This window comes from Vombatus ursinus, unplaced genomic scaffold (genome assembly GCF_900497805.2).
Source record: "Vombatus ursinus unplaced genomic scaffold, bare-nosed wombat genome assembly UNPS02012901.1, whole genome shotgun sequence".
NCBI lineage: Eukaryota > Metazoa > Chordata > Mammalia > Diprotodontia > Vombatidae > Vombatus > Vombatus ursinus.
Window position 1 is genome coordinate 699,605 of NW_020952679.1, and position 26,967 is coordinate 726,571.

General features: G+C 48.1%; 1 protein-coding gene across 1 annotated transcript; it reads right to left on the reverse strand.

The window, feature by feature from the left end:
- Positions 1 to 25,896, reverse strand: ASB1 (ankyrin repeat and SOCS box containing 1). The gene is made up of 5 exons (XM_027858315.1): positions 25,764 to 25,896; positions 21,758 to 21,899; positions 17,021 to 17,323; positions 11,080 to 11,465; positions 1 to 4,819 (listed from the first exon to the last, which is right to left on the reverse strand). Exons 1-5 carry the CDS (start codon positions 25,894 to 25,896, stop codon positions 4,686 to 4,688), a joined length of 1,098 nt encoding a protein of 365 aa, XP_027714116.1. The 3' UTR covers positions 1 to 4,685.
- Between the last annotated feature and the right edge of the window lie 1,071 nt (positions 25,897 to 26,967).

The following is a 26,967-nucleotide window of genomic DNA, read 5'->3' on the forward strand; positions in this document are numbered from 1 at the left end:
GCTAGGGGACTGGCCCAGCGTCACCCAGCCCTGTATATGTCAGAAATGGGACCGGAGCTTAGGAATTCCTGACTTTGGGGCTGGCTCCCTAACCACTATGTAATTATATGCTATAATGAAGCTAGCTGTGCCCTTTTCCATGAATCAACCACAGTGAAACCCCAAGTTTGCAGAACTTGAATTCCAAGCATCCCCATCGTTGCCCAATACATAGTGCCATCTCAAGAATGTGCTCAGAAAAGTCTCCAGCTGCCCCTCGAGGTGACGGGTCAGTGGCCCAACTGAGCCGACGCAGGCACTCAGGGCTCTGTCTCTCCTGGGTCTCTGATATATGGCCAATTCACTCAGGCTCCTCCCAGGCCTCTGAAACCTCTCTCCCTTCAGATGACATCATTCACAGCCATGACAAACGAGGATGTGTGTCTACCAGCAAATTTTTAATGGTTTCCAGTTTATTTGCTCAGTGTGGAACAGGAGAGCATGGGGCCTTCCCTGCCTCACAATTCATTTACTGGGAAATTCAGACGCTTATGGAAAACCCGAGGTGTCCATGAAAAGAAGAGGGGCCCAAGATATGTGACAAGGGGCTAGGCTGAGAGAAGGGCCCTCACAACACTTTCCTTGAGAACCCAGAAATTAAACTTGGGAACCTGGCAATGAGTGAGCCACGGCCCTGGATCACCTCAAAATTTACCCTCTGTATCTTGCTTTTAAATGAGTTCAACTGATTGAATCTCTCTTCTTCCTCTGTCCTTGCTGAAAATCCAATCATTCATTGAGCAAAAATTTATTTATCACCTACTGTTGCTAGGCATGGTGCTAGGCAATGGAGATACGGAAAAAAAGAAAAATAAAATAAAGAAAAAAGGAGCTCCTGTCTTTGAGGAGTTTACATTCACACAAGGAAATAAGAACACAGATAATTAAGATAAGATATAGACAAAGTAAACATAAAGTAACTCCAAGGAAGAGTGCTGGTGGAGCTTCCTGGAGAGGCAGCCTCTGAGCTGGGAAGAGAAGAACAGGGTCTCCCAGAAAGAACGCTGGGCTTCTAAGCCATGATCCTGCACAGTCCTGATGGCTCTGTTTGACCCAATTTCTGCAGCTCTTAAATGACTGTATGGAAAGAAGAGCTCTGGATCTGCAGACAGAGGACCTAGGTTCAAATCCCACCCTACAGTACCTTGGGCAAGTCATTTCCTCTCTCTTAAACTCAATTTCTTCCTTTGGAAAATGAGATGGGGGGAAGGGAAGATGGACAACTATTAATGTCCGCTGTGGTTCCATCTTTCCATACCTGCTTATGATGGACCAAGAGCATTTTATTGAGTAATGGCTCCAGGGCCACAGAGTCAGATTTCAAACCGGAAGAGTACAGTAGAATGTAAACTCCTTGGAGGCAGGGGTGGTTTTGTTTATAGCTTTGTACTCCATTACCACAGCACCACTGCATTTTTAATTAATCCATGAGAATTTATTAAGTGCCTACAATGTGCCAATCATTGTGCCAGGTGCTGGGGATATGACAAAAATAAAATGGTCCAGTCCCTGCCCTCAAGCATCCCATACTCCTCTGAAGGTGAACTCCTTGTACTTGTATTGGAGGCACTTAATAAATTTTCATTAAATTAAGCTAATCCCAAGGTAAGACCATAGATATCAGGGTAGAAAGGACCTCAGAGGAGGCTACTGTGGTGTAGGGAGGCTGTGTGACTTTGGGCCAATGGCCTAGGATTTAATTATAAGTGGCTCTAGTTTTCCACCTGAACTGACCAATTCAATCGAACAACTGGTTTGACTGATTTTTTTTCTCTCATTGAATTGATTGAATAAATCACCACTTGCTTTCGTGCTAAGCAGTCCCAGCCTCAGAGACTCAGATATCCAAGGATACCAGGATACCTGAGAATCCGTGGACAACAATGGAGGTCAGAGAATCACAGGATCGCAAAGCTGGAAAGGACGTCTGAAGTCAACCAGCCAGCCCATCCTTGAGCAAGAATCTTCTCATCAACAAACCCAAAAAAGTAGGATGCTTGACTTTGGGATTCAGAGTGAGAAAGGCTTGTGTTCAGATCCTGCCCTGACACGTGCTCCTGGTGTGACCTTAAGCAGTTCATTTATGTTCTCTGAACTTCAATTTCCTCATATGTGAAACCTAAGTGCCCCCTGTACTATCTATAGACCTTAATGGGCTGATGTGATAATCACATGGGCCAATGTATACAAAGTACTTTGTAAACAGTACCTGAAAGTACTATAGAAGTGTCATTATCAGGATACTGTGTGACTCTGGGCAACTCTCTTCGCTCCTCTGAGCCTCAGTTTTCCCCCTGGCCCTAGTAGAAGATCTTAGAGGTCCCTACCAGCTCCAGAGTCAGGAGGATTCTGTGAGCTTGTCTCTCAGGACCCTAGAGTCCAGAGGCACCAAGATGGCAGAGCCAAAATACAAATGCAATCAATTCTCCAGAAGGATACGTGTCTAGCACGAAACATTTAGGCATTTGGAAGCATCCACAGATCTGGCTGAAATGACCAAGGCTGTATTTAGTGTTTTTGCAACAGAGCATTAGGCCTTTTATCTCTCCCTCCCCCTCAATAAAACAGCTGCTCCTTGAGAACAAAGACTTTCACCTTTGCTTTTTCATCCCTAACACTGACACATAGTAGGTGCTTAATCAAAGCTTATTCCTTGACTGATTGTCCTGTATGTGATGGCAGTGAATGCTGTTGGTATAACACTTCTTCCACCTGTAGACTGATGCATATTGGATAATCCTTACATAATGTAAAGTCCTAGAGGGCAGGCATCGTTTCATTTTGGCGTCTCTATATCCCCAACACTTAGCACAATGCCTTGTATACAGTAGGTGCTTAATAAGTGCTTAAACATTGGTTCATTTGTTTGGTTGTAGCCTCTGAAACTGACCCATCCTTTTGTGAAAGCTGCTTCATCTAGGAGATGGAAAATGGAGAAATTGGGAGGCATTCTAGGCTCTCGTACCTGGACTGATATTTCAGTATTTGTGACTACTCCAAGTATGGATTCAGGGGAGATCAAGGTCAAGGCTTAACCTGACATAGATAGAGTTGAGAAAGGACATAAGAAGTGACCAAAGGAAGCTAGTTAGTCTGACTCACTAAGGGAGGAAAAGAAGGACTGCAGAAGGAAAAGTGTCAGAGTGTAAAGGGACTGGAGATGCTGTTTAATCCAACCTCATCTGAAAAGGAAAGCCATTTAACATCACCCCAAAGGGGGCCATTGCGACAGTGCATGAAGACCTCTGGTAAGAGAGCTTTCTCCCTTCCATGTAGTCCCTTCCACTTTGGAACAGCTGCATTTCTTACAAAGTTTCCCATAAATTTGCCTCACCGACTACTACCTATTATGCCTTCTTTGGACAAAGAGAATAGGACGGTTGTTTCTTCCATGTGGTAGCTGTTCAAATACTTGAAGACCATTTGCATGTCCTGCCTAAGGCTTCTCTTTTCCAGGCTGACCATCCCCAATTCCTTAAAATAGTCATCAGATGGCATGGAACTCAACGCCCTTTCCATCTTGGTTACCCTCCCTTGAGTCTTCCCCACTCTGTCCATCTTGTTCCTAAAATATTTCCCCAAAAACTGAACCCAATATTCCATATTGGATGTGAGCAGGGCTGAGTTTAAGGAAAATATAATCTTCCTTCTTCTGGACCTTTGTCTCCCTTAATCTGGGCCATGACATCTTTGGCAGCCATTATAAGCAATTCCACTGTGTGTGTAGATGACTATGTGAGCAGACAAATATCCATATTGGTTGAGTATGTGATAGTAGGGGTTCCTTTCAGGTTTGGGTTAGATGACCCATGAGGTGACCACTGAGGTTCTGGACCACTATCAAATTCTGTGATTTTGTGAAATATCATACCTCTAAATACCAAATGCCAGCTAATCTCTCAATAGAGGACAGTGGCCATCAATAGGCCCCAAGTCCTCCCCTCTAAAATGACCTTTGACCTATTCTGCCTACATCCTCCATGTTATCTCTCCCATTAGGATATGAGTGCCTTGAGGGCAAAGACAATGTCTTTGCCTTTTTTGTATTCCCAATACTTAGCACAGGGTCTTGTCCATAGTAGGTATTTAATAAATGCTTGTTGACTAACATTTACCTTCAGTTAAATGTATTTTCCCAAAATTAATTATTTGCATCCATCAGATATTGAAGTAAATATTTCACTTTAGAAATATAAATATATATACAGAAGCACATATGCCATGAGGCTGCTAATTGCACTATCCTTATGGAGGCATCAGCTGACCTCTGGAACCTGACCTATACCCTTGATACACATTCCATCCCCGATTTTGATTATATGCAGGTGGTTGTAACATCTCAGCTACGAAAATTCCACATAGGGATATCAAAGGAAAAGAAAATATAGCAATAGCCCCACCATTGAAAATAAGCCAAGGCTAGATCAAAGTCAATTGAGAGATCCTTCACAAAATACAGCAGATTGACAAAAGCACCCAGCTGGTTAACATCAGTTCTAACCAAGGCAACCTCTTTACCAGCAGCTGCTTGGAATATTTCTTAACAGTTCAGGATGCAAGATGGAGAGCAATGAATAGACACCAATTTGGTTCTTAGGTCACCTGCTTTCATCCTTGAGAAGCATCCCCGTAATCACGCCTGCATCTTAACTCTGCTCATGAAGTAAAAACTGCTTGATGGCATCAGGCAGGGGGAGAGAGGGTATAAGGTACAGCCGACCCTTGCCGAGAGCCCTCCTCACAGACACCCGGCACAAGCACAGCAAGGTCCTGGGGGCACCTAGAGAGGAGGAAGAGGAAAGAGAAAAAGTCACTCATCTGAAGCAGCTCCATGCGACGGAATCCAGGCATGGAGCAGCCCTGGCCTCCCAGCTCTTGGAGCCACAGCCCCACCCCGGGGAGCTTCCCGGGCAGAACCAAGGCGAGATACGAGAATGCGAGCTCCTTGAAGGCATGGGCTGTTCTGTCCTTCATTTGTACCCTGAGTGTTACAGCAGTGCTGGGCACACAGTGAGCACTTAATGAACACTTGCTGACTGACTGAGGCACTGGGCTGGTCAAAGGAAAAGAAAAACTGATGGAATCCTGTATTTGCTTCTGCAGGTTTAAATCTGGGCCTGGAACGGAATCCTCATCCCACCTCCCCAAGTTTCGGAATTCCCTGGTTTGGATCACCTTCTCCTCCCTTTGACAGTGTTTATTATTCTGACTGTTAGTATTTTCGCTGTGTTCCTACCCCTAATTTTAGTTGTCATCACCCCTGAACACAGACTGCAACCTGAGCCTCAGAAGGGAGCAGCGGCTGTTCCAGAGTCATACAGTTAGGAAACGGCAGAGGCAGCCCTCGAACCCAAGTCTTACTGCTGTTCACTCATTGTCACTCGTCTCTGACTCTCTGTGATCCCACGTGGGGTTCTCTTGGCAGACACACTGGAGTGGTTTAGCACGTCCTTCTCCAGCTCATTTTACAGATGAGGAAACTGAGGCAAACAGGGTTAAGCGACTTGCCCAGGGTCACACAGCTAGTAAATGTTGGAGGCTGGATTTGAACTCAGAAAAAGGAGTCTTTCTGACTTGTGCTCTATGCACTATGGTGCCATCTAGCTGCCATCTAGACGAGTCTTACTGATTACAAGTTAGATGCTTACTCTCGAGTGTCTAGCCACTGTGAAAGCTGCTTGTCAAAATTAACATGGACACAATCTAGCAATATATTTGTACATAATATATCAATATACATATACTTGATTTTAACAATTATTTTAATTATTATTAATAATAATACTGATAAGTGATGATTATTTTATTATCATTAATCTTTTTTTTTTAATGCAGCTCAGATAGAATGGTCTGAGGACAAATCTTTAACCTGTTAGTATTTGTTCTATATGCAATGTTCTGTGGACTATGGCTGATGGGAGAAAATGACTATTAATAATGGAACAAGAATATGAGGTCGGAGGCTCCTGAAAGTGTCTTCGGGACAATTGCAGGAGACGAGGCGCCAGGGAGGACCCAGGGACCAGGCTTGTTTTCACAGGGCTCCACTGTCTTCCACTAGGTCTCCTTTACTTTGAAAGTTTTTCATCCTGTGTGAGTCAGAAATGGAGTCTTAAAAATCTTTGAAAGACTGAAGAACTCTGAACCGTGCCATGACAAACCACAATTCCAAAGGATTTGTGATGAAGTATGTTACCCACCTCCCACGAGAGCACTGAAGGGCTCAGAGTAAAGGCTGAAGCATATTGCTGCTTTCGCTTCCCCTTCCCTCCCTTCTTTTCTATTTTTTCTTTCCTTCCTTCCTTCTTTCCTCCCTCCCTTCCTCCTTCTTTCTTTCTTTCTTTTCTTCTTTCTTTCTCCTTTTTTTTTTACCAACAACTATGTGAGATATTTCTTAAGTTTCTCTCTCTCTCTCTCTCTCTCTCTCCTTTCTTTCTTCCAAACATGGTTAATGCAGGAATTTATTCAGTATGACTATACGTTTCTGTAATGGGCTTTGTTTTTCTTGCTTCTCAGTGGGTGGGGCAGAGGCGGGGAAGACAGAGGGAGAGAATTTTGAACGGAAAATAAAATGGAATTTCAAGGGAAAAGTGGTTTGTGGAAGAGAATCCAGCTCATTTCTCATGGGGCTTCTTGGAGTAATACATTGGTGCATTCAGAGCCAGAGACAAGAGAAGTGTGAGAGAATCCTGCAGATCAGGAGCAGGAGAGCAGAGAGGAGCCCTGGGCATCTGTGAGCCAGTGCCTCTGTGTGTGTGGGTGTGTGTGTGTGCATGTGTGTGTCTGTGGAGAGTGCCGGGTGTTGCGCCAGGGGACGCCAGCTTCCCAGAGATTCCCTCTGGTTGTCTGGCCCACCCAAAGATGACTCCTCTGTAATTTCTGGTGGCATTGCATAATCATGTATCACCATCCTGAGTCCCTTTATTTCCACAAACAAATACTCACGACTCAATCAACCCATCAAGGAGCATTTATTAAGCACCTACTATGTGCCAGGCACTGGGAAGATAGCCATTTCTTCAAGGTTTCTTTGTGAATATATTGTTGCATAAGACTGTTATTGTTGTAGCACTAAAGTCCAATGGGTCATGGTAGCAGAAAGAGAGCTAGAACAGGAGTCAGGGAGACCTGAGTTCAAATCCAGCTTCAGACACTTACTAGCTGTGTGACCCTGGGCAAGTCACTTCACCCCCTTTGCCTCAGTTCCTCATCTGGAAAATGAAGATAACAATAGCAACTACCTCTCAGGGGTTGTTATTAGGATAACATAAGATAATTCATGTAAAGCACTAAATATACTAAATATGATTATTATTATTAAAGTCACCCTCCAGTCCCCCATCATGGAATGGAAGAAAATCTACATCAAAGAGATGCATATTCTGGAAGGCCTGGCCGAGCCAGGAAGGCTTCACGCAAAGATCCAATGATATAGATCCTATGGTCTTCTCCAAGGTCCAGCCTCACCAAGTCCAGAAAGGGCGTGCACTAGGATGAATTCATCAACAATATAAACCTTAGAAGACTAACAACCGAGCTATGAGGTAGGAGTGGATCTAGGGGGCTGCAATCTGTATCAAAGGAGGGAAAACCAATGCTGGTGAGGTCATAGAAGTATGGAGTATGTGGTATTATCGCCACTGTTATCATTGTAGTAAAAAAGCTACAAAGTAAATCACCAATGATCATAGGAGAGCTTTGCATCTTGGTCAGAATGAGAAGGGAGGCCTCTTGCTGTCAGCCTCAGTGCTCTGTGCCTCAGTTTCCTCCTCCTTACTCTACGACCCTGCGGATATACTTCACTTGTACAGTGTGGCCCATGTTCTACCATCTAGGAGGAAACCATTGAGGAATCTGGTTCTTATTCCAAAAAAAGCCAAATGGATTCTAATGACTGGAGGGGGAGGGGAACCGAGGTGAGAATCTAAAGGAGCTAATTGGACTTGTAGAATATTTGTCAAGAAACGCCCTTGCTGCCTTGCAAATACACATAATACCTTGGGCTCACCTAAAACCCAAGGATTTCAGTTAAGTGGAATTAATGGCCTCCTCTTGGGCGAGTGATCACAGCCCTATCAGCCAAGGCAAAGAAGAATCCCTTGCGCAGTAAATGAGGCACAAACAAATGGGAGCCTCTAGGGTCAGCCCAGCAACCTTATTTACCTGAGGAACAGCCTTGGTCCTGACCACTGCAAAGGTCAACCAGCCCGACCAGGGGCATCCTCACACACCTCTTACCAAAGGAGCTGCAATTAAGGAAGGCTTCCGTGCACAGCAGTTCAGAGAGACCTTGTAGAAATAATAGAATTAGGGTAGGGAAGGGGTTGGAAGGAGGGAGAGAACTGGGAACTGAAAATTTTAAAAATAATTTAGAAAAACAAACATGTTTTGGCGAAGGAGACCACTTCCACAGAAGACTTTAGATTTGGGGGACAAAAAAAGGCAGCTGAATAGGTAGACCTCTCCAGAAAGTGCAGAAATTGTGGCAAGCACCCCCTCCCTGCCTCCTCAATCCTTAGGGCTGGAGTGAGAAGGCCTCGTGGAGATTCCCCGCGAGCGTCCTGGGCCCAACGAAGAATGAATTTCTTTTCAATTTCCAACTTTGCTTTGGTGGTGTTGTCTTATAAAGAAAATCGTATTTATTGCCTCCATGTTCAATTATATAATGCCAATCCTGGCATTCAAGATCCTCTATAGACCATTCAGTCAGTAAACATTTTTATTTTATTATTTATTAATGCACATTTATTACACATATTATTATTATTATTTATTGCTAGATGCTAGGGGGGATTCAAAGTTTAGAGAAGACACGGCCCTGCCTTCGTGGAATAAGCTGGGTCAGTGAAAAGAATCACGGATTTGGGATTGGGGGACCTGGTTTGAGGCCTGCCTCTGGACTTAGGATCTGTATAACCTTGGGCAAGTCACTGGACTTCCCCAAACCATGCTACTAAGGCCTGGCTGGGAAGCTGTTCTCAGCTAATGGATGAGAAAATGGCATCTGAGTTGGGTTTGAAAGGATGGGTAGGAACCAAGTAATTAAAGAGGTGGAAGATGAGTGAGAGAGAGGGTGTGATTGCTAAAGCAGGAGGCTGGACAGGTAGAGAGAAATTCGCCTTGAGGAGGACCAGGGCTAACTTAACTCTCCTTCTGTGAGCAGAGGGAAGAAGGAAGAGGAGAAGAAGATGCTGCTGTGACTTTAGGACCAGAGGAGGAGAGTGGAGAGAGTCATGTTACATCACCTTAGTCTTCTCAGTGACTGGTACTGGATTTGAGTCGCTTGGAGCTACAGAGTGAGGAGGACAGGCCACAGAAGAGAAGAGGTGCTGGGGGAAATGAGGTAGGGAGGCAATAAAGGCAGACCAGGTGTAGCTGAAGCTAATTAACACATTTGGAGTAAAGGCAGAGAAGATGTGTGAGGGTTTTCTTTTTTTTAATGCCTCAGCAACCCACAGCAAGAGCAAAGGAAAAAGCTAGTGGGTGGTGTGGGAGGGTGAAGTGTCCCTCACAGGCCAAGAATGGTGTTAGGACAGCAGGGCAAAGGATGCTGGGGCAGTCCTAGCTAGCGCGACAGATGAGCTGGCCCGCCGGCTATGGGGCTAAGGAATGCAATGAAAGGAAGAGAAACCACAGAGGAGATTGAAAGAACAGCGACGGGCCAAGAAACCAGAGGTTCTGGTAAGGACAGAGGATGACTTGGGTGTGAGAGAGAGAGCTGGGGTCATCGAGGAATTCCAAAGATCCATATGTTGGAAGGGGGCTCAGTGCTAACAGGGTGGCATCCAATGTGTGAGTACGGTCGTGCGCAGCTGAAGGCTGGAGCAGAAAGAGGTCTTTGGAGTTCAAGACATGACATCTGTCTTCCACCTCTGAGTTTTTGCACAAATTGCCCCCCATGCTTGGAAAGCACCCCTTCTTCAGCTCTGTTCCCTAGAATCCTTGGCATCCTTCAAAGAACAGCTGAGGGCCCACCCCCTTATAGCTATTCTGGATCACCCCAGAGACTAATGTGCTCATGAGCACTGAAGCTTACTTGTATAATGTTGTACGTACTTTGGGACAAACACATCCATCCTGCCAATAGAATGTAAGCTCCTCAAGGACAGAGCCTGGATCCCATTTGTTAGCAAGAGAGAAAACCATGGACAAGGGAGTGGAGGCCACAGAACCGGGGTGTTTTGGTCTGAGAAGTCACAAAGATGGTGAAGGGAGCCATATGGAAACTGAGCCATCTTTTCCAGAAATAGTGGTATTCATTCAGTTACTATTTCCAGAGGTCAACGTTGCAAGCAAGGGGTTGGGGTGAGGATACACAGGCTGGGTGGCTTGTCAAGAAGATAGGTACAGAGCAGCGACGTGCTGGGTACGGGGCCAGTTCTATATGACACACTCTGACCAATGAGTAGCCCAGGGCTCCCTGGTCAGACAGATGCCTGATTATATGGGGCAGGAGGATGCTCTCTCTGTGTGCCTCCTTTTCTAGCTTTCTCTCACATTTCTCCTCATCATGTACTCTATATTCCAGCCAATTGGGTGGTTCCCCATTTCCCATTCTCCTCCCACTTTCCTCCTTCTTTGTGGCTTTGTTCATGCCATCCACTATTTGAGATGAACTTTGCCCCTACCCCTATCTCTGCTAGCATCCTGCCTTTCCTTCCTTAGTGTCTCCCTCCTTAAATTTGTCCTTGTGTTTTAGCTGGAATGGTCCCTTGCATTGATCTGACCCAGCACAGTGGTCAGTATATACAGTAGATGCTGGCTGGATTGAATTGATTTATCTTACTTCACTTTGTATCATGGTTATATGTGAATACATCTTTTCCCATCCTCCATTCTCCAACTAGGAGATTGCAACCCCTTGACGACAGGGTCTGTGGGGTGTGTGTGTGTGTGTGTGTGTGTGTGTGTGTGTGTATACATACATACATACATACATATTTTTTTAATCCCAGCACCTGGCACAGTATGCACACAGTAGGTGTTCAATAAATGAATGGATATAAAGGTAACAGCAGGTCTTAAGCTCATTGCACTTACTCCTGGCTTCTTTGAAAACCTGCAGAGCTTCTGGGTTCACTTTCACTCTGCCTCTTGACTCAGCATTCAAGGCTTCCCACTTCACCAGATTCAGGTTGGCGCCAAAGTCAACCAGCAGGCTGACAAACGCAGCCTCGCAGCCATGACGCAGAACGGCGTCCATCACACAGACAGGGGAGCCCCTGCAGAAGCCCTGGACATTGACAGGGCCGTGGCAGTTGAAATCAGGGTTGGCTCCAGCTTGAAGAAGCAGCTTGAAGCATTGGAGGTTGTGGTAGGCTGCACTGATGTACAATGGACAGACCACCAGGGAAGTGAGGCGTCGGGAAGCAGGGGGAGGCGCCCCAGGAGCCAGGGAGGGGCTGACGTCCACATCTGCCCCATACCTACATGAGAAGCAGAAGCAAGGTCAGACATACTCACGTGCCCAATGGAGACACTTCTGCCAAGGACATGAACCCAAGCGACAAAGCCATCTTCACATCAACCCTCATCCACACTCCTCACTACTACCACTAGCAAGGCTGCCATGTTGGTCAAGGGCCACAGGAGCCATTTTGGTTGACTCTGGCCTCAATCCACTTTGGATATAGCCATACTAAATGAATGAATCTGTGATCAGTCTCCTGGGAAAGAGAACCAGTCGGGGATGACATATGATTGCTATTAGCCACGGCAAACAATGTGTCTTCAAGAACATAAATCACAATTTTTAAGTCATTGCTTTGACAAAGAGAAGCCTAACAACGCAGAAGGTTGGGGCTCTTGCCTGGGCCCTGCTCTCTTCTCCTCTCCCTCCACACTATCTTGCGTGGTGATCTACCCAGCTCCCATGGATTTCATGATCATCTCTGTGCAGATGATTCTCAGATTCGTTTGTCCAGCCCTAACTTTTCTCTGACCTCCAGTCTCACACCTCCACTCACCTCCTGGCCATGTCACACTCATTAGCTTTCCCCTCCCACACTTTCCTCTTCTTCACTTCCTTCCTACTATCAAGAGCCCCAGTCCCTGAGTGGCACAGCCCAGATGCCACCCTCACCTGATCCTCACTCTCACCACCAGATGCAATCAGAAGCCAAGGCCTGCAGTCTTCACCTTCATAAGATTCCTCCTACAGCCTCTCTTCCCTCCTCTGACACTGCCCCAACCTCTGGGCAGGCTCTCATCACCTCCCACCTGTTCTGGTTCAGGAGCCACTGGAGGGCTTCCCTGCCTTACCTTTCCCCACTGCCATGCCTCCTCCTCACATCTGCCAGAGTGGATCTTCCTGCAAGGTCTGACTGTGTCACTACAACTCATTCAGTAAACTTTAGTGGTGCCCTATTCCCTTCAGGATCAAACCGACAATCTTGTGTGGCTGTTAAAGCCCACCTTTCTTGTCCTCTAGCACCTCACTCCCTCCGTAGACAGGACTCTGGGCTCCAGTGACAATGGCCTCTTGCTGAAATTCTGTCTCCTACCTCTGAGCGTTTGCCTGGAGCTCTCTCCTCCCCCATTTCTGCCTCTGACTTTCTTCGGGTCTCAGCAGTGGAGAGAGTGAGGGGTCTGGAGTCAGAAAGAGTTCATGAGTTCAAATTCGGCCTCAGACACTTACTAGCTGTGTGACCCTGGATAAGTCACTTAACCCTGTTTGCTTCAGTTTCCTCATCTATAAAATGAGCTGGAGAAGGAAATGGCAAACCGCTCCAGGATCTCTGCCAAGAGAACCCCAAATGGGGTCACAAAGGGTCAGACACAACTCAACCGACCAACAAAACTGAAACAAAAAAATATGCAAAGAGCCTTTCCCAGTCCTCCTTCAGCTCAGTACCTTCCCCTGAGATTACCCCCAATTTACCCCCTTTAAGTCTTGTTTGCTGGTCATTATGTGCTCTCTCCCCTATTAGGCTGTGAGCTCCTGGAGAACCGAACTGCTTTTCATTACCATTATTATCATCAGAAACAATAATAGCAATAGTGCCTAGCACTCACATAGCATTTTAAGCTTCACAAAATAATTCACATATATTATCTCATTGGATCCTCACAACAACCCAGCAAGGTAGGAGCTATGATTATCCTAATTTTCCAGGAGAGGAAACTGGTTGAGAGAACCTAAGTGACTTACCCAGGGCCTCACAGCTAGTTCAGTGTCTGAGGCTGAATTTGAACTCAGCTCTTCCTAAGTCCAAGTCCACAGCTCTATCCACCATACCTCTTATCTGCCTATTTTTTCATCCCCAGCACTTAGCACAGTGCCTGGCACATAGTAGGTGCCTAATAAATGCTTCTTGACTGACTAGCTGAGTTGTAGCATTTGGAGTTAATTCCATGAGACGCACTGTTTCTGGATGAGTTCATTGGGTCCCATCAAAGGAACTGGGAATGTTTATGCTGGAGGAGAGAAGACTTAGGGGCGGCTTGACGGCTGTCTTTCGGTGCCTGAGAGACTGTCATACAGAAGCCGGAGAAGACCTAAGAGCAATTGGGAGGATTTTCAGAGAGGCGTATTTTGGCAGGACGTGAGGAAGCATGTGAGATGCCTGGGGACAGGAAGACCAATTGGCCCTCCTGGAGGTCAGGGGGAGAGCTTCAGCGCTGCACTCTGGGCTCCCCCCATCTCTGACTCTGCTCCTCTCTGAGGCTGATGCTACTGCTCTCGCCTGGGGCACACACAACCTGAGGTGATTGTCTCCATTTTATGGATGGAGACAGAGCTTGCCCACAGCTAGGGAAGGAGCCGAGCTAAGACCCTGAGTCCCATCCCAAGGCTCACGGCCATACTCAGACCATTCAGCCGCTGAGGCACACACATGGAAAGTGCGTGGATTAGGTGTCCTTCCTCTCCATCCCAAACTGTGCAGATGCTGACCGCTGGAGGAGGGAAGCAAGGCGCCACGCGTCCCTGGGTGAGCCATTCCAAGCACTCACAGGGCAGAAGCTAAGCCCTGTCTTCAAGCACCAAGCAAATACAACAATGATGGCAAAGGTAAAGGCTAGACAGGCCAAGCAGGACCAGAGTGTGGCTTTTGTTTTTAAATCTTGTTCTCTGGATTGCCTTTGTAAAAGCAAATGGCGGCATGAAGGAGAGGCAGACTGATAACACCAGACGTGTGTGTGTGCATGTGCACACGTGTGCATGCATGTGTGTGTGCTTGCAGGGAAGACATAGCATGAGGGCTTCAGAGGCTCAGCACGCACGTAAAAAGAGATTTTTGTTTCTTTTCGATTTGGGCTTTTGTGAGGCGTGGGGGATGGGAGTGGTGAAGCCAAGTTCCAGAATGCAATCCACTTTTATGATCTCTTCTGCACTACTCAAAGCCTATTCCAGAAACGCTTCCCCTTCAGGAGACCAAGGAGTTTGCAAGCACAGCTGCCAGGCATTGCTTATTAAAGCCGGTCAGCCCTCAGCCCCCAGCCCCTACCCCTATTCATCTGGGTAAACACAAAGTGGCTGTGTTAAAACGCAGGCGTGGTCTTCACTCTTGGACCCTGCCCGGGCACGGCTGCCTGTTCCTTGTGTTCTCACAGTGATTTGTGTGTCGGATTAGGTGACCTTCGAGTCCCAGAGTCAGAAGGGACCTCGAAGGTCACCTAATCCAACACCATTTTAGAGATAAGGAAGTTTGAGCCCAGAAGGGCGAAGCAACTTGCCATGGGTCACGTAGGCTCTAAGTGTCCAAGCTGGGATTCGAATCCAGGCCCTCGGATTCAAAACCAACCTCGCTTCTGTCCATAGAAACCTTAAATAACATTCTAAACTATTATTTGTTAGACACTCAAAACAAACAAACAGAAATCTCTCTATTCACTTCACATATTAAACGCATTTTCAAAAGGAGACCTGCGCAAAGCCTCGCTAAAGGAAAAAAGGAGGGGGGGTGGTTTCAGACTGCCTCCTCGTAGCTGGTTCAAAGCGAAGGACCTTCCAAGATACTTGTATTTTTGGGCAACATGACAATCTGGTATTGGCTTAGCTGTGGGAGAGACATCCCTTCATCCCCTCATAAAAAGGTACTGGATGGGGGCCAGTTCATTTTAGTCCTGACTATTTTCCAAAATTCCCCTCTTGCATTTAATATTGCTGGCAAACGGGCTGGGGAGAACCGTATAAATCAATGCTGCTCACGCATGCACAGAAACACCACTTGTTATAGAGCCTTGTGTTAATATTATTATTCCGAGGCAATTGGGGAGGGGAGCTTTAAGCTATAGCCCTGCAATCCCGCTGAGCCAACTTCAAGAACGATGGGGACAGATCAGAACCTGGCCCCACCTGATGGAAAGGGGAGATGGCAAGAGATCACAGGAGCATGGGCCTAACTGGAGAGGGGAACACGGGGGTCAAAGGATCACAGATTTGGAGGTAAATGGGACCTTAGAGATCATCTCTCAATACCCTTCCATTTTATTGATGGAGAAACTGAGGCCGGAGGGATTCTAGGACCTTGGACTTAGATCAGCCAGCCAGTCCAAACCCCTTCTCTTACAGAGGTGGCGCCCAGGCTGAGAAGGAAGGTGACCTGCCTGAGGGCAGCCCAGGATTTCAGGGGCCGGCTGGTCCAGCCCCTTCACTTTACCCAGAGCAATGGAAGTCCTGAGAAATGAGGGACTTGTCCAAAGTCCCACACAGGGGAGGGGCCAGAGTCCGGATGTGCTCCACGTCTAGAGTCTCTGCTTTTCAGTTAAACAGCCTGGGCGCCTGCTCATTCTGAGTATTCACTAATTATGCCCTGAAAGCATGCACAGGGGCCTTGAACGCCCCTTCCGGCTCCAAAGCTCTGATCCCATGAAACCCCTTACCTAGAATAAAATATGTTCTCGGCAGACTCTGCTCTTTGGAAAGGACCTTGGGTGCTGTCTGGTCCAACTTCTTCATTTTACAGATGAGGAAACTGAGGCTCAGGGACACTCAATGACTTGGTCATGCTTGCAGAGTGAAGCAGGGGCAGAGGGCAGAGGTGGGAACGCCCTTCCCATTACACCAACCTTTGTCGCTGTTGTCGAGACCTTTTAGTCGTGTGAAACTCTCTGTGACCCCACTTGGGGTTTTCTTGGCAAAGGTGCTGCAGTGGTTTGTCATCTTCTTCTCCCGCTCATTTGACAGATGAGGAAACTGAGGCCAACAGGGTGAAGTGACTTGCCCAGGGTCACACAGCTAGGAAGTGTCTGAGGCTGGATTTGAACTCAAGAAGATGAGTCTTCCTAACTCCAAGCCCATTGCTCTCTCTACTGTGACACCAACCTAGAGCCTGATGTTAAATGTCATTCACATCATTTTAGTGGAGGTCATGTCAGGAGGTCAGGACGATTTTTCAGTCTGATTCTCTGGGGAAGGCAGAGCTGCTGAAAGCGGCATCCTCCGTCAGTTCAAAGTTTCCAGTCAACTTGGATTTTGGGGCCTGGAGTCAGGAAGACCTGAGTTCACATCCTGCCTCAGATCCTTAGCTCTGTGATTTTGGGCAAGTCACTTAACCTCTGTTTGCCTCAGTTTCCTCAACTGTAAATGAAGATAATAATAGCCCCCACTCCCCAGGGTGATTGTGAGGATTTGTAAAGTGCTTAGCACAGTGCCTGGCACACAGTAGATGTTCAATAAATATTGTTACTGTTATTGTTGTTATATCCTCTAACGGGGTGCAGGACCACACAAAGTATAAGCCATGGGGATTATAAGTCACAGAGATGGGGTCAGTGACCATGGCTCACAAGGCTGTCCTCAGGGACAGGGAGTGCTGATTACTGGTCCGGTCTCATTAGACTCTGCTTGGGCTACCTTGAATTAGGAGATTCACAGAACCATTAGAAGTTAGGAGAGATCTGGGTTCAAATCCCGCTTCTGACACTTAATTGCTATATGTACCTTGGCAAGTCACTGAGCTTGTCTGTGCCTCAGTTTCCTTCTCTGGACAATAAGGATCATCACAGCCATAGCATCTGTCTCATTGCCCTCACTTACCTGATCAGCTCCTTCAGAATGTCAGCTCTCCCCACCCGGGAGGCATGGTACACTGGGGTGCTACGGTGATGTCGGCTGCCATTGGGGTCGGCTCCAGCTTCCAGGAGGATCTGGGCACATTCCAGATGCCCGTTCACCACTGCCACATATAAGGCAGTCTGTCCCTTCACATCCACAAGGTCAATCTCAGCCCCCTTCTGAATCAAGAAATCCACACAGTTCCCATGGCCTGCAGTGGCCGCGATGCGCAGTGGGGTACAAGGAAGCCAGCCACAGCACCAGACTGATTTCTCGTTGATCCGGCTGAGAAGAGAGCAGAAGCAGAAAGTTTAGCTGTCTTGGAGTGAGCCCTAAAAGTAGATGAGGCAGATGAATTCGTCTTTAAATGGAAACAGACTGAACAAAGACATGGCTGTGGGTTAGAAACAGACAAAGACATAGACATAAATGAGTTCCAGGCATAATGAACTCAGTCAGAGTAAGAAAAACTTTAATGATTGCCTAATTCTGCTATCTCACCATTTGACAGATAAGGAAACTGAGTCTTGTTTTTATAGATACTAACATCGGATCTACCCTTAAGGTTTGAAAAGAGGCAAAGAAGCTATGGTGTGACAAGTCAGGGATGGGACATCAACCAGGGCTGGAGGGGATTTTAGGGATCATCTTTAAAAAAGAGGAAACTGAGGGAGGCTCCCTCAGAGAGATAAAGCGACTTTCCTATTGCCTCTAGGATAAAACACGAAATCCTCTATTTGGGATTTAGAGTCTTTCAGAGTCTCGCTCCAAACTGTCTTTCTATCCTCCCACACTCTCTGTTCCAGCCAGGCTGACCTATTTGCTATGCTCTGTACATATTTCATCTTCCGACTATTTGTGTTTGTATAAGGAGCTGCCCATGACTAGAATATCTCCCTTCTTGTCTCTACCGCAGTCCCAGACGAGCACAGATTGGGAGAGAGAAGGAACCTCCAAAGGCATCCTCTCCAAGCCCCTCATGTCCGAGATTAGGAATCTGGGACTCAGAGAGCATAAAAACTTGACCCAATTCACACAGATAGTAAATGGTAGCCAGGATTCAACCCAAGATTGAACCTTAGCGCCCTTAGGCTCTAAGGCTAAGTCTAAGTCCCTTAGGACTCAGTTCAGACTTCCACTTGTGAAGGATCTGGGGACCTGGTCACCCTCATTTAAGGCCATCTTCATCATGAGCTATACCTCATTTTTATCTTAGAGATTTCTTAGAATAATCCAAGTGGGTTTGATGAGATGAAGGAAGGAAAAATAATCAGTTTGGATAAAGTTCCTTAGATGGCACGTAGTCCATGAGAGCCCAGAGTCTCTTCTAGAGGCCCATGGGCCCCAGGCCCCAATATTTTATAGATAAGGAAACAGGCACAGAGAGTGAAGTGACTAGATCAAGGTAATGCTGCTAGTCAATTCCGTTAACCCTGAGTCTCTTCCAGAGATCCCTGGGCCACAAGGTACAACATGAAAAGCAAATACTTGTGCATAATTTTGGAGCTGGGGAAATTGAAGCAAACGAAGGATGAATTACTGGCCTACAGTCACTTCACTGACCCAGAGTCCAGAGTTTTTTTCAACTAGTGATGGGAGAGCACCCTTTGTCTACCCTCTTCTACACTGCCCCTCCTTCCTCCTACCCTGGCATGGCTCAGCGCTAATCACTCACAAGAGTGAACAGTGGCTGAGAGCAAGGTCTGGGGATGGAAAAAATCTTCGTGATACATAGTAGGCAAGTGAGGAAAGCTGGGGCCAGGAGAGCTCTTGACCCTTCTGTCCTTTCTCACATTTTATTGACAAACTCATCAGTAATCTTCCTTGTGATAAGTAGGAATAAAAGATCCAATCAGGAGTTTCTCAAATCAAAGCAGTGACCCCCTGAAATGGACACTGGACCCCAGCCCTGGAAATGGCCCTCTCCAGTCTGACCCCTTCATTTTACAGAGAAGAACCCTGTGGACCAGAGGTCACACGGCAGGTTAGTGGGAGGACCAAGATAAGATCCACCCCCTCTTCCCCTTCCAGAGGCCAGGCCAACAGCAACCAAAGCACCTCCCAGCCTGATTCTGAGGGGCACAAATGGGGAAAAGCAAACACTCGGAGAGAAAAGCACAAAAGCTTCGGTTTCACAGGTAGGTCTTCCTTTTCGGTTATGTGGCGTCCAGCTCCAGCTGCAGCCAAAGCTCTCCGGAGTTGACTTTGGCCTGGGCTCATATCCTATCGTTATGGGAGACTAATCCCTTTGGCAGGGCTGTGTGATGACCACCCCTCTCAGATTGAGCTCTGCCCTTTAAACACTGATGTCACCCATGATGAAGGAATATGCAACAATCAATGAGGACAGGAGATGGAATCCCTAAGTCGCCGTCTAGGAAGCAGCTTGCGAGACTGGCCATTAGAATGGGCCACCTGGCAATCCTTCAATTAAACTGTGTAACCTCATCACAAGAAAAGTCACTTAACGCTTCTTGGCCTCAGTTTCCTCATCTGTAAAAAAATGTTGTGACAGTTGAGGTAGAGCAGAGAGAATAATTTATTTGAAATCAAAATTTAATTCAGTTCAATCCACATTTATTTTGCACCGAGTGCCAGGTATTGTACTAAAAGCTAAATATCCAAAGACAAAAATGAAACTCTCTGGCATTCCAGGAATTTATATGCAACTGGGTTTGAATTATCTCTGAATTAATCAGTGTGTGACCTTGAGAAAAATCCCTTCTCCTCTCTAAACCTCAGTTTCCTCATCTGTAAAATGGGGGCATTGGATTGGTTTATTTCTAAGGTTCCTTCCAGCTCCATGTTTCAACTACTTACAAAACATCTATTTTCTCCATGCTTGGGGAAAGGAGAGGACAGAAGGGCTGCAAGGCGCGACCATTGCCCAATGGAGACTTCCAGCGTAAGACTAGATCAGGAGACTGGGGCATGTGAACAATACAAGACTCAATACAGGCAACTGATAAATGGGTCTCCAAGCTTCCTTCTAGTCTCTCCCCCTCCAATCCATCCTCCACACAGCTACCAAAATAATCTTTCAAAAATTCTTCTTAAAATCTTTTATTTTTTCCCAATTACAAGTAAAAAAACATTTTAACATGCATTTTTTTTAAAATTTTGAGTTCCAAATTCTCTCCCTTCCCTCCATCCCCTCTCCTTGAGAAGGCAAGCAATTGGACATAGGTCATACATGTGAGGTCATGCAAAACATTTCTATATTAGTCAAGCTGCAAAAGAAAACACAGACCAAAGACAGAGAGAGAGAGAGGGAGAGAGAGAGAGAGAGAGGGAGAGAGAGAGAGAGAGAGAGAGGAGGGAAGTAAAAATAGTCTGCTTTGATCTTTGTTCAAACTCCATAGTTCTTTCTCTGGATGTGGATAGTATTTTCCATCACGAGGCCTCTGGAGATGTCTTAGATCCTTGTGTTGCTGGGAAGGGCTAAGTCTGTCCGTATTAGTCATCACACGACGTGGTCGTTACTGTGTACAACGTTCTCTTGGTTCTGCTCACTTCACTCAGCATCAGACCATACGAGTCTTTCCAGGTTTTTCTGACATCTGCCTGCTCATCATTTCTTACAGCACAATAGTATTCTATTACATTCATATACCACAACTTGTTCGGCCATTCCCCAGTGGACGGGCATCCTCTCTGTTTCCAATAAAATAATCTTTCTAAAACACCCTAGGCATTCATTTGATTGTCCTGCTCAAAATCTTCCGTGGCTCCTCGTACTTCTAGGGTCAAACACAAGACCCCGAGCTGGTATTTAAAGCCCTCCCCAATCCATCTCCAGTCTGCCTGCCAAGCTGAATTCACAGCACTCTCCCGTACACACTTTAACTTTAGCCTCTGCCCCCCTCCTCAGTGCCTTCACACAGGCTAGCTCATGGCCCTCCAGCCCGGAGGGCACCCCCTCCTGCATCCTTTAGGCGCTGCTCATGTGTCAGAGTAGCCGGCCCCTCCACACCCGAGAACAAGGATTTATATGCAAGTGGAATCACCCCATCTTTATGCTTAGGTGTAAGGTGAGATCAAGACTTGGTATGCCAATACTCTCAGCGTCACCCAGCCTTCTCTGAGCCTCAGTTTCCTCATCTGTAAATTGATGCCCTCTCTGGCGTCCCTCCAGCTCCAGATGTGAAATCTTACGATACTTCCTTTCGTGGGTTTCAGGACTAGGTGGCATAATTAGTGATGTAATCAACAGAAAACCACACTTGGAGTCAAGAAGATCTAAGTTCAAATCCTGCTTCTGATTCTTACTAGCTATGTGTGGGCAAGGAATTCAGCTTCTTTGGACCTCAGTTTCCTCATCTGTAAGACGTGTTGGAACAGATAACCTCTCAGGCCCCTTCCAGCTCTATATCAGGTGGCTAACACATGCCAAGGACATGTGATCTCATAGGGGTGGGAACTCCTGGTGTGCAAACTCACTCATCAATGCAGGTTGTCAACTGTAATTTGTAATCTTAGAGAGCTTTGGGAAGCTCAGAGGCTTGCTGAGGGTCACAGGGCTGGTAGATAACAGGCAGGATCAGAACCCACATCTCTCCATCACTCTAGTCAGTTCCCTGCTCTGCCTTGCTCTTCTGACAAAGCCCCAGTCCTGGCCTTTGGCAAGCTCTGGGAAGCATCATTCAAGGGTCTGGGGAGGGAGAGGGCACGGAGGGAAGTCCCATCTGGGGCTCACAGGAAAGAGAGGACAGCGCTCACCTCTGGAAGCTTTCCTCCTGCAGCAGACTGCGGATGGTCTGCAGGTCGCCCACGTAGGCCGCGTCATGCAGGCGCGTGTCCTCACAGTGCTCGATGGGGTGGTCACAGAACTGTTCCCGCAGCCACTCCTTCAGATTAGGACCTGCACTGGAGAGAGGGGGCTTCTGTTAGCTGAGGAAGGGGGATTAGAGCTTGTCCCCCAAAGGCTAGAAAGCTCAGCACTTCAATAACTGCCTTCATCCCAGTGAATGGTCACCAACCCTGCCCTCACAATGGCATCTCCACCTTTCCATTCCAATTCACTCGCCCTCCCTGAGGACTGTCTGAGGACCTGAATTCAAATGCTAGTTGTGCTGATTACCGCCTATGTGACCTTGGACAAGACACCAAAGGTCTCTGGGTCTCAGTTTCTACGTGTGTAAAATGACCCCTCTGGAGTCATTCCAGCTCAAAAGTGATGCTCCCATGATCCTCCACTGCCCTAGCCAAGGCCCTCAGGCCTTCATGCCTGGGTTACTGCAAAAACTAACCAAGGCAGCCCATTCTTCCGGCGAAAGGTGGAAGTCCGAGCATCCTGGCCTCATCATTGGCCTCACCCTTTGTTCCATCCCCGGCTCTCCCAGGGGTGGTGACTGGGAAGACTGAACTGACGGCACCAGCAGAAATGTTGGAAGGGGCCCCAAAGAGTCCATCCTCACCCCTTCTTAGTTAACCCATTCTCTCTCATCTAATATGTCAGTGGGGGATTTAAAAGGCCAGATGGACCTGGGCCTCGGCTGGGTTGTGGGAGGCTGGGAGGAGGGCTGACTTAGTTATGCCTAGAGAGAATTAACTGGCTAGAATCTGAGGCCGAGGCGTGAACTGCAGCAGGGGTCAGTCACGCTAAGCCCCAGGCGGCATGGAAACCAGCCGTCTTCCCAAAGAGATTTCACCCTGAAGGAAGCAACAAGTTAACAAAAGAAGAACTTGATTAACAGAGCCCCAACCGGAAACCTGACCCCTCTAATCCCCACCCACTGGGTCCTAATTCTACCCTCTGGAGGAACGAGAAGTCCATTCTTTCTTGTGCACAACCACCACTGAGGCCTGTGAAGACTGCCATGATGAGCACAGGCCTAGACCGTTATCATGCTGTGTGTGCACAGGAAATTCACTTAACCTTTCTGGGCTTATAATAAGAAAATAAATAGAATAATGTATAATACTATAATAATATTACATATAATGTTACACCATATATTATAATAATATATAATAATAAAATAAATAGAATAAAGGCAGGGGATCCAAATGGAGGCCTTCAAAGCTCGCTTCTCCAGGTCTTCCACGCCATCTCCCGCCATCTGGAAGATCTCCCTCCTCTCCTCTACTTCTTGGAATCCCAAGCTCAGCTCAAGGCATCCTTCTACAGGATCCTTCCTGTCCCTTATTCTCCTGCCCCTCCTCCACTGTCATCGAGGTTTCCCAGTTACTCCGTATGAATTTTGTGTTTGTTTAACTGCATCCATGCTGCTCCCTTCTCCCTCATATAAATTTCCTGAAGGCCAGGACTGGTTTGTTGTTTTGTTTTTTAAATTATTGGTGTGGTTACCCCAGCACATAACACAAAACCTGACACACAGCTGCTGTTTAATAATGACTGCTGAATTGAATTGCATTTTCCAATTCAGGGGGAGGTGGTAAAGCCTCATGACCAGAGAGCTGGGCAAGAAGCCAGGACAGCTTAGGTCCTGACTCTAATACATACTAGCTGTGTGACCGGGGACAAAACATCTACACTTTCATGTTTGGGGCAATTCTCTAAGACTCCAAATGGTGGAGAAGTTGCCAATGGGAGTTTCCTCACCAGAGAGGCGCAGTCACCAGAACACCCCTCATCCCTAAACCAATGTTCATCCCCCCTAATCTCTTCTCAAAAGGACCTGATCAGAACACAAACTAAAGCTCTCTGCTGTGAGGTGGACTAAATAAAACTGAAAGAAAAACATAAAATCTACCAACACGTCACAAAGGAAAAAAAAAGGAGTAAGAAAATTGTGGTTCATGAATGCAGTGGAACATCATTGTCCTGTAAGAAATGCGGGATGTGATGAACACAGAGAAGCATGGAAGACTTCTATGCACTGATGCAGAGTGAAGTCAGCAGAGCCAAGGGAATCAGAGATAATGACTCCAAGGATGGAAATAGAGAACAAAAAAAATCAGAAGTGAAAGTTACAAAATTACAAAGAGCTCAGACATGAGACTCTCCCAGCCCACAGAGTCCCTCTGCAGGAGCAGAAGTCCATGACTGGGCACGTCACACATATGTGCAGCCTTTTTCAATGTACTGATCAATTATGCTGATTTCTTCTTCCTTTTCTTTTTTTTGCATTTGAAAACATAAATCCATTAAATAGGATTATAGATTAAGAACAGGAAGAGACTTTAGCAATTATCTTATCCAGGGATTCATAACCTGGAATCCAGGAACGTTTTTAATAATTATATTCCGATATAATTGATTTCTTTTGTAATACTTTATGAGTTATTTTATGTGTTTAAAAACATGGTACTTGGAAAGGATCTCTAGGACTGCTCAGACTGCCAAAGAGATCTACGGCAGGAGAGGAACTCTGATCTAGTCAAATCCTCCCATTTCACAGTTGAGGAAACTGAGCCTCAGGGAAACATAGTATCCTGCAGGACCCCAGAGTCATAATGAATGCAGAACTGGGAGGCATCCATGATTATTGACCATCTAGTCCCACCTCCTCACTTCTGAGGGAGAGAAAGGGAAACCAGTGGCCCGAAGGTCGCCCAGTCCGGCTTCGTCAACTCCCAACCTCCTGAGGCTTCCACCTGTCTGAATCAGAGGTGAACAACTGAAGATGGCAGAGACGTACCTAGAAGGGCAGAGCTGGAAGGGGCCAACGGGGAAACTGAGGCCCAGAGAAGGGAAGTGACCTGCACAAGCTCACGCAGACAACTGGTGACAGAGCAAGGGCTAGAGCCCGTGCCTCCTAACCATCCTCCACCCCTTCATCCTCCCACGAAAAGGGAGCTTCCTATGACGAGAACGCCTGCTTTCTCTCCGCTCTGTTCTCACCTGCCCCTAACATTCGCTGCATTCCTACATGCTCCCCATTTCTGCAGTGCTTGAGGAATGTGCCCAACAACTCTGATAAAGAGGCAGAAGATTCCCAATCCATGACCAATAAGTACGCTCATCCTCCCAGCAACCCTGGGAAGAAGGGTCTATTAACAGCCAGAAAAGGACCCTGGTCGAGACAGCTCAGGGGTCATGCAACTCGTGTGTGAGGCAGAATCTGAACTCAGCTTTTCCAGAGCCCAGGTCCGGGCCTCCCCCCACCACATCCCGTGGCTAGCTCCAGGTCCTCAGGGAGGCCCCAGGATACAAAGGCACAAATGAAACAGCCCCTGCCTCAGGAAACTTCAGCTCTGTCAGGGAAGGAGCCTGTCTGCTGGTGAGGAGTCACCAAGTCCCTGTGGAGCTTTTACACAGCCCCATTGCTCAGGGGAGAACACAGAGGCGCAGAGATGCCCTGATGGGCCAGGCCCACTGTCACAGCCTTGAACCCCATTAATTCCACTACACCAGGCAGGTCTGGAATTTGACTGGTCTGAGCCTGGTCGATGACAGCAACCACAGCTGCCATTTTTAGTCCTCTGAGGCTGGCACAGCACATTCCCTCCTTGGCGCCTCCGGCCTCACCCTGCTTGCCTGCAGTGCCCCGAAGGAGAAGGGCCCAGCTTTGCCGCTGGAGGCCCCGGGCCAGCCAGCCAGCGACTTCAGTCCCGTCCTCCAGGCCCGAGCAAAGGCGAGCAGCCGAGACAGGTGGCAGCCCCTCCCCCTCCCCGAGCTCTGCTTGGGAAGAGCACTGGGGTGTCAGGGGGCAGGCCCTGAGGCAGGGGCGCGCCCCAAGAGCGAGCTTGCCCCTAGCTCCAGAGACGGGGCCCTCCTACCCCACCCCTGCCCACCCCCCTCTCCGGCCTGGCACATTACCTGCATTCCCATCGGTGACTCCCAAGGGGGCCCCCCTCCAGCCACCGGGCTGCGTTTCCAGGCTGTCTCCAGGATCCCTCGGCTGGGACCCGGGGCCAGCAGGGCGGCTGTCTGCGCCGTTCCCTTCGGCCATCTGTCACCGGGCTGCGGCACCAGCCCCGATCCTTCCCCTCCCCCTAGCAGGGAGCCGCGGCCAAGACCAAGGCCATGGCCCGCCCGCCAGCCCGGTCCCGCCCGGCCCCGCCCCGCCCGGCCCGGCCTCTGTCCAGCCCGGCCCGGCCTCTGTCCAGCACTCCCCGCGCCCGATCGGCGCCCGCCGTGAGCGGCCCGGGCTGCGCACCGGCCGCCGCGCCCTTCGGGGGAGGATCCCTGGGGGGGAGGATCCCTGGGGGGGAGGACAGGGCAGTGGGCGGCTCCCTGGATCCCGCCGTGGCCGCCCGCTTAAAGGGCACCGGCCCCGCGGCCCCCGCCCGCTTCTCGGCGGCAGGGGATGTCCCAAGCCAGCGGGCCGATTCCTGGTGCGGAGGAAGCGGGACGTGGAGTGAAATGGGCGGTCAGAGCTGCTCCCGGAGGGCCCTGCCCCAGCCCGTCCACGCAGGGGCCCCCGGGGGCAGCTGGGGTGATGCCCATTGGGGCGCCCTCATTGCCCCTTCCTTCTCAGTCGGTCATACCCAGTGGGAGCAGCTGCGCCCCCGGAGGGGAGAGGGGGCCAGCGCAGCATGGGCTGGCAGAGCAGATCACCGCCCTGACCCAAGAACCCATAGGAGGAGGGAGGGCAAGTGGGAGCTGGCCTGCTCTCCAGGCGTCGTGCGTTTTGTCGTGTTTGGAAGGACCCTTTGGGATGAAGCACTCTAACCCCAGGCACAGAGAGACTACACTGGCCTCCATTAGTGGTGATGATGATGATGATGATGATGATGATGATGATGATGATGACTCTAATTTCAGTCCGTAGATAAGCACCTATTACGTGGGCTAAACACCGCAGGTGGACACGAAGGCAAAAGTCAATCCCTGCCCTCCAGGAGCTCACAGTCCTAAATGGGAGACAAGAAAACAAACCCACCCTAACAAGCCCTAGACAGGATAAACAAATAATCCAGAGGTAAGGCCCTGGAATTCTCAGGGATTAGAGGAGGCTTCCTGTAGGAGGTGGGATTCTAGCTGGAACTAAGAGAATGCCAGGAGACAAGATGAGGAGAAA

Coding starts and splice junctions, on each gene's coding strand:
- ASB1 (XM_027858315.1), bottom strand. CDS start 25,896: ATGGCCGAAGGGAACGGCGCAGACAGCCGCCCTGCTGGCCCCGGGTCC. Junction 21,900..25,763: donor AGTCACCGATGGGAATGCAG/GTAATGTGCCAG, acceptor TCTCCAGTGCAG/GTCCTAATCTGAAGGAGTGG. Junction 11,466..17,020: donor ATTCTGAAGGAGCTGATCAG/GTAAGTGAGGGC, acceptor CTTCTCATGTAG/GTATGGGGCAGATGTGGACG.